Source organism: Drosophila serrata, unplaced genomic scaffold (genome assembly GCF_035046125.1).
Source record: "Drosophila serrata isolate PLE 108 unplaced genomic scaffold, ASM3504612v1 contig_160, whole genome shotgun sequence".
Classification (NCBI taxonomy): domain Eukaryota; kingdom Metazoa; phylum Arthropoda; class Insecta; order Diptera; family Drosophilidae; genus Drosophila; species Drosophila serrata.
In genome coordinates, this window is record NW_028257058.1 from 1,411,040 (window position 1) to 1,418,563 (window position 7,524).

General features: G+C 37.3%; 1 protein-coding gene across 1 annotated transcript; it reads right to left on the reverse strand.

Moving 5' to 3' along the window:
- Positions 1–1,183: 1,183 nt before the first annotated feature.
- Positions 1,184–3,524, reverse strand: ATPsynbeta (ATP synthase, beta subunit). The gene is made up of 3 exons (XM_086826694.1): positions 3,416–3,524; positions 2,505–2,819; positions 1,184–2,448 (listed from the first exon to the last, which is right to left on the reverse strand). Exons 1-3 carry the CDS (start codon positions 3,477–3,479, stop codon positions 1,307–1,309), a joined length of 1,521 nt encoding a protein of 506 aa, XP_086682820.1. The 5' UTR covers positions 3,480–3,524; the 3' UTR covers positions 1,184–1,306.
- Between the last annotated feature and the right edge of the window lie 4,000 nt (positions 3,525–7,524).

Below are 7,524 nucleotides of genomic sequence, written 5' to 3' on the forward strand. Positions count from 1 at the left end.
CTTCTTCTGTCATCGACAGATGGTTTTCAAATCATTTTTATCTACTCATAGATGTAAGATATTTATACCCTTGCAGGGTATTATAATTTCAGTCAGAAGTTTGCAACGCAGTGAAGGAGGCACCTCCGACTATGTAAAGTATATATTTTCTTGATCAGGATCAACAGCCGAGTCGATCTAGCCATGTCCGTCTGTCCTTCTGTCCATCTGTCCGTTTCTACGCAAACTAGTCTCTCAGTTTTGAAGCTATCTGAATGAAACTTTGTAGTTAGCCTTCTATATACTCTCACTCGTATATATGTCGGAACGGGCCGGATCGGACGACTATATCATATAGCTGCCATAGGAATGATCGGAAAATTTTTACAAAAAAATTTTTAACTTTTTCAGTTTTCAATAGAATTTGATCAAATTTAAAATATAGCCATTTTACTATACTCTACAATTTTGCATAAAATTTTATGAAAATCGGACTACTCTATCATATAGCTCCCAAAGGAACGATTGAGAAATTAATACAATTAAAAATTATAACTTTTTCGGTTTTCAACAGATTTTCATAAAATTTGAGGTATAGCCATTTTATATCAGTCTTTAAATTTGGTGTCAAATTTCATGAAAATCGGACGACTATATCATATAGATGCCATACAAGCGATCGTTTGATGTAGAGGAAAAATGCAAATCTGTGAAAGTAAAACTGCAAATATAATATGTATAGGTGAATGAAGTGATAGCAGGTATTACTTCATTGTTTTTTAACACAAATATATATAATTTTTATTGTATGGATTCCTATTCATAGAAGTTCTATCTGCAAGGGTATATAAACTTCGGCGTGCCGAAGTTTGCTTCCTTTCTTGTTTTTTTTTAATTTCCGAATTTCAGATTTAATTTTATGAAAATCGGAAAACTGTATCATAAAGCTGTCATAGAAAGATAAATGTAGAGGAAAATGAGAAATTGTGAATGTAAGAGTGTAACAGTTATAGGTAAATGAAACGAATGTAGGCATTACTTTTTGGTTTTTATGATATATGTATATATATATAATAATATTATATTACATATTAATAATCTAATTACAATCTGCAAGGTTTTATAAACTTCGTCGAACTTTAGCTTCCTTTTTAGATTTTCTTTTTTTTTTTGCAAAAACTTAAATAAAAAACAATTTCGGAAATATGGTTTAAATAGGATTTATTGAGTTGTATCGAATTGATTTCTATGTCATAGATTATTTTTATTATCAATTTGAATCCATATTTTATCGATTATTTAAACATTCGCCAGTTATGTTTTTCCTTTAGGCGGCCTCCTTTGCCAGCCGATCAGCTTTCTCCACAACCTCCTCAATGGGCCCCACCATGTAGAAGGCCACTTCCGGCAAATGATCATACTCTCCAGCCAGAATCTGCGAGAAACCCTTAATGGTCTGCTCCAGGGGCACCAGCTTGCCGGCATGGCCGGTGAAAACTTCAGCGACTTGGAATGGCTGGGACAAGAAGCGTTGAATCTTCCTTGCACGTGCCACAGTCAGCTTATCCTCCTCCGACAACTCGTCCATACCCAGGATAGCAATAATGTCCTGAAGGGACTTGTAGTCCTGCAAAATCTTTTGAACACCACGAGCCACATTGTAGTGCTCCTGTCCAATGATATTGGGGTCCATAATACGAGATGTGGAATCCAAAGGATCCACAGCCGGATAAATGCCCAACTCGGCAATGGCACGCGACAGCACAGTGGTGGCGTCCAAATGGGCAAAAGTAGTTGCTGGAGCCGGATCCGTCAAGTCATCAGCTGGCACATAGATAGCCTGCACGGATGTAATCGAACCCTTCTTTGTGGTAGTAATGCGCTCCTGCATAGAACCCATATCGGTGGCCAATGTTGGCTGATATCCCACCGCTGAAGGAATGCGTCCAAGCAAGGCAGACACTTCGGAACCAGCCTGCGTGAACCTAAAAATGTTGTCAATGAAGAGGAGAACATCCTGTCCCTCCTGATCACGGAAGTACTCTGCGACAGTCAGACCAGTGAGAGCAACACGTGCACGAGCGCCTGGGGGCTCATTCATCTGGCCGTAGACAAGTGCCACCTTAGAGGTCTTATCCTTCAGAGAAATGACACCGGACTCAATCATTTCATTGTATAAATCGTTGCCCTCGCGAGTGCGTTCACCAACGCCGGCAAAAACTGAGTAACCACCATGAGCTTTGGCTACATTGTTAATCAGTTCCATAATTAGCACCGTTTTGCCCACACCAGCACCGCCAAACAAGCCAATTTTACCACCCTTGGCATATGGAGCCAACAGATCCACGACCTTAATTCCGGTTACCAATATCTCCTGCTCAACAGACATTTCAACGAATTCTGGAGCTTCGGCATGAATGGGAGCCGTTTTGTCCGTAGGAATGGGACCACGTTCATCAATTGGTTCACCTGAAAAAAAAAATAATATTAATATTTTTATTGCAAATACAATAACATGTACATACCAATGACATTAATGATACGTCCCAAGGTCTCTGCGCCAACGGGAATTCGAATTGGATAACCAGTATCGAGAACCTTTTGACCGCGAACCAAACCCTCAGTACCGTCCATGGCGATTGTGCGCACAGTATTCTCTCCCAAATGCTGAGCCACCTCAAGGACCAAACGTGGCGAACGGTTGTCCACTTCCAAGGCATTCAGGATTGGCGGTAAATTGTCATCGAATTGGACATCAACGACGGCACCAATCACTGCCACAATCTTACCATTGGCTCCGGCGGCAGCCTTAGCAGCGGCCTTGGCAGCATGACCACGAGCTTAAAATTACAGATATGTAAAAAATTATTTACACAGAAGTTATATTTCATTGCGCCTGCGAAATCTATACAACATTGAGCTTAGTTTAAGCTTATTAGTTTAAACTAAAGCCTAAAATTACATACACATTTAAATATCAACTTAATGTATTATTACGTCATATAGAATCGGGAACAAATAATGCGGTTCGTTTTTGTTTGAAAAAATAAGTAAATTAAGCTGCAAAGTAAAGTATAGGTAGATGTAAATTTTTATCTACCTATATTTTATTGTATTTTCAGAAAAATTAGTTTCGTTTTTAAAAACATTTAAAAATCAATTGAAAGAAAATATAAATTTTAATTACATTTAAAAAACGTAAGCATCTTTTACTATCTATAAAAATGAAGAAATTAAAATAACTAGTTAAAGTTCAAATGTTATGCAATCATTTCTCTTCTGTTCGTCGTAACAGCAGCACATCATCGTATTAAGGTTATGTTCGATTACCTTTTTTCTTTTGAAACTATACATTATTTTAGAATTAAGAATTATACGATCGTTAAACATACTCCCAAATAAGTAATATTAAAACAATATTTTAATCGTTACTTACTCAGTTGTCCCAAAATGGGAACCAAACTCTTATCGGCTTTGGCGGCAGCACGTAACGCGAACATTTTTCGGTCTAATTCAAGGCTTGTTAGAATTGCGCACACGAATACGACACATTGGATGCAAACAAAAACGAACTAAAAAATACCAAAAAAAAACTTTCAAGTTTAAAATTTTCATAATGTATGGCTCACATCTACAGCATTTTCGATAAAATACCAAATATTTTTTTTTAAGAAAATTTCCTCACATCGTCTTTGATTAGTACTAACATAAATTAGCACAGCTTGCAAATAACTGTTACTGTTAAGCACGGTATGGAAAGGGTAAAACAACGTTTACAAGCAGTGAGAGATAGCGAGAAGCAAATAGTTAAAAACGGCTGTTTGACAGCTCCGTTTTAAAGGCCTCTACGGAGACACGAAATAATACTAGAAAGTTGGATTGCGGTAGGAGATTCCTGACGGCACACATTTATTATTTTGCGGGGGGGCTTGCAAAAAGAATACAAATCTCTCGCTCTCACTTGCATTTTCTTAGCTTTGTTTTAAATTAGAGATCCCTGCATTAACAAAAAATGTGCGGTAAAAATGAATTCAGAAGTTCAGAAGAGCTGATACAGTTAATATATTTAACTTAGTACAGGAAAATACAATATTTCGAGATATATAATATTTTGTAGGGAAGAGAAATACATATATAATATATCTTGGCCAGCAAAGACAAAATGGGACAGCTCCACAGCTCGAATTGATGATTTGAGAGATCTCGATGCTTCTGGAATAGATTATAAAACGCCAGACATTTGCCATGTCGATAACGGAGACAATATTGGAAACCATTGCCAACTTTATCCGAGTCTCATCCGATGAGTGCGTCGAGGGAGTATATGCATAGGTATAGCGACTGGTGCCACCATGTTTTTAAATAAACCGGAGACCGATCCACTCGTATGGAAGCATCTCAGTTCCTTGTTCAGGTATTTGGAGTGGCTATAATATTAAGGGGTCTGGTAGCTTTCCAAGGAGGCGCTACTGCTAGAATGCAGGTCAATCGCTATGGGACAATTATTAATCAAAAACTAAGAAATAAATGTTGAAATGGCCTTAATTTTAAAAATAGGCGGGTCAACAATGTATGACCGCAATTGTAGCCCTCTAAAAATGCCGAACAAAAATGCGCTCGCAAACAATTTTACCCTTTGCATACCGTACTTTACGCTCTTCTCATAAGAAAAACAGAAAAAAACAATAATGGGAGAATTCTTCGGCACACCGATGTTTTTATACCCTTGCAGATAGAACTTCGATCACTAGGAATTTATACAATTAAATTATATATATTTATGTTAAAAACCAATGAAGAAGTGCCTGCTTTCATTTCATTCACATATAGGTGTAATTTATATTTGTAGATATAGATATAAATGAAAATCCAAAACTGTAAATGTCGTCCAATTTTCATAAATTAAAATTGATTTACCTAGTTTCACCACTTTTACATTCATGATATAGACGTTCGATTTTCAGAAAATTAAATTAATTAATTATTAAATAATTAATAATTTAATCTAAACTAATGTAAAATATAAAATGGCAATATCTGAAATTTGATTAAATTCTATTAAAAACGAAAAATTAAAAATTGTTGTTTAAAAATTCTTATAGAACACAAAATGCAAAATTTCATTCAGATAGCTTTAAATCTGAGAAACTAGTTTGCGGAGAAATGGGCAAACGGATATGGCTAGGTCGACTCTGCTGTTGATGCTGATCAAGAATATATATACTTTATATGTTCGGAAATGATTCCGGCACAGCGTTGAATATTTCTGACTAATATTATAATAGAGCAATGGCATAAAAACATTAATTCATCCTCTGTCTCTCGTTCTCTTCGTTTTGGTTTTAGGTTGATCGTTTTACGTTGAGCTATTCGTAACTCACGAATCGTAATCGTTTTCCAAATTTAATTTGAGAATGGATTTTCGTAAGTCTAGAGACAAATAAAAAGCACACCGAAGCCAACTCCGAACTAATTCCAAGTAAAGTTAAAAAAAATGTCCGATTACCATTGCATTTAGAAATAGAAGACACTAAATGAGAAATGTACAAATAATTTTTGTGCTCCATTTTTGGCAGTTTTTTCGCTTTCGTTTCAATACTTTTAAAACTAATAGAAAATTTTTTTTTGTAAAATATCTTTAGAAAATAACTGTTTCCTTAAAACGTACAAAAAAAGTTGTTAAAATTATGAAAGTTCAGACAAATAGTCTTCTGACCTTTGTAATACAGAACGCCCGAATAAATGTTGTCCTGACTGTATGGAAAGACTTATTTCGCCTATCTGCTACTCAATGCTGATCCTGCAAAACCGTATGGGTTTTACATCAGGAAAGTAGCAAGGACAGTAAGACGGCGCCCCCTCGCAGAATCCCTTTATACCGTGGTGACAACACTTGGTGCACATCAGATGCAGAAATTTCCTTGGCTTTTGCTGACGAACTAGAAGGCCGTTTTTAGCCAAAGCATGGTGACGTTATAGCAACACTGGCATTCCTATATACTGCCTATCCAGACGTAGAGCCCTTCGTCATGTAAGTCCAAAAGAAGTTTGTTTTCAAATTCAAAAACTGCACTCCAGTTAAACTTCCAATATTCGACGGCATCGATAACAGTTTCCAATGAACTGCCAAAAAAATGTATATTACTTCTTGTGCCAATGTTCAATTCCATGTTAGGTATCCACCACTTCCCCACACAATGAAATTGCGCTGTGATATCGATGATACCACGGCCGGGCAAACCGGCGAACCTTGTTGCGTCTTACCACTAAGCAAGAAATATAATACATAGAGAAGTCAAACAGAACCAAAAGTACTATCATAAAAACGGCTGAGCCTGGAACCCCAGAGCACCCGAACGGAATATCTAAAACCCCAAAGTGCGTTCGGCTGTTTCGAGTTCGAAGCATTCGTTCGAAAGCAAGCACAACAAGAATTCACTTTTAACTCGCAGATCGACCGCTGAACGATGAGCAGGGGTGCGTTTCTTCGCGCCGCCCTGCAGTACCAGTCATCAGTAATTCATCAACATTCAAGGGGGTGGTGTTGATGATTCATCGATGAAAGGCCATACAAACTGATGATGAATTTAACATGGGCCTTTCCTAGGCTGTCAACAACAAAAATTCATCAATAATTCATGATGATTCATCAACAATTCATCGATGTTTCGACAAAAATTAATCGATGTTTTATCAACAAATTCATCGATGTTTCATCAACAAATCATCTAAGTTTCATCAACAAAATTCATCAACGGCCGGTACTGCCGACGACTGCCGTCTGGACTACCGTCGAAACTGTATCGTGCGCAGAGCATCGTAGTAGAAGTCGCAGTCGGCAGAGCGTCGACTCGTTAGAAGTCGCAGTCAGTCTAGAAGAAGCCTTCGAGTGAGTGTGGCATAGTGGATTACTTTGCAAACTTAAAAGCCTGCTACCAATTTCGCAATACCTCCTCCTAAAGTCGTATCTGCTGAAGTGAGAGGTGAAAGGTCAACCTCAGATGCAGTCTAGCTGAAGTTCAACAAGGTATTGTTTTACATATGTCCCGTATTATGCACTCGGTTTACAAAGCCAAACTGGATGATTAAGTCAAGATGCAAGTTAAGCCTCCATCCATCCAAATATGGGGTACGCAGTTCGACTCAAACATTATGAGATTACATAGAGTCCAAAACCGAGCGTTGTGCACGATCATAAAGTCGATCAAAATCGCTACAACGAAGGTGGTTCAGGCCCACACCATCCACCTCATTGGCAAGCCCGATGTATAAACGATGGCTGAAGAGAAGAGATCTTTTGATAGGAGGGAACAGATGCTGATCAGATGCGGAATTGGGGGAAGCGGAATTAAATTTTTTTTATTGTAAATGTATATATTTTTTTTAATTTATCATCATTGCAAAAAAAGGATACTAGTTTTTTTAATAAAGCTTGGTACTAACAAAAGATAAATCTGATTGAAGAATATAGATAGCGAAATAGCTATTTATTTAGCTTTGTAACCAGTGCGACCAAAAAAATTAAAGAAAATGCGCGAAAACGGT

Excerpts from the sequence above, each read along its gene's own strand:
- ATPsynbeta (XM_086826694.1), bottom strand. The coding sequence starts at position 3,479 with ATGTTCGCGTTACGTGCTGCCGCCAAAGCCGATAAGAGTTTGGTTCCC. Across the intron at positions 2,820-3,415 it reads TCCCATTTTGGGACAACTGA|CTCGTGGTCATGCTGCCAAG; the intron begins GTAAGTAACGAT and ends TGTAATTTTAAG. Across the intron at positions 2,449-2,504 it reads ACGTATCATTAATGTCATTG|GTGAACCAATTGATGAACGT; the intron begins GTATGTACATGT and ends TTTTTTTTTCAG.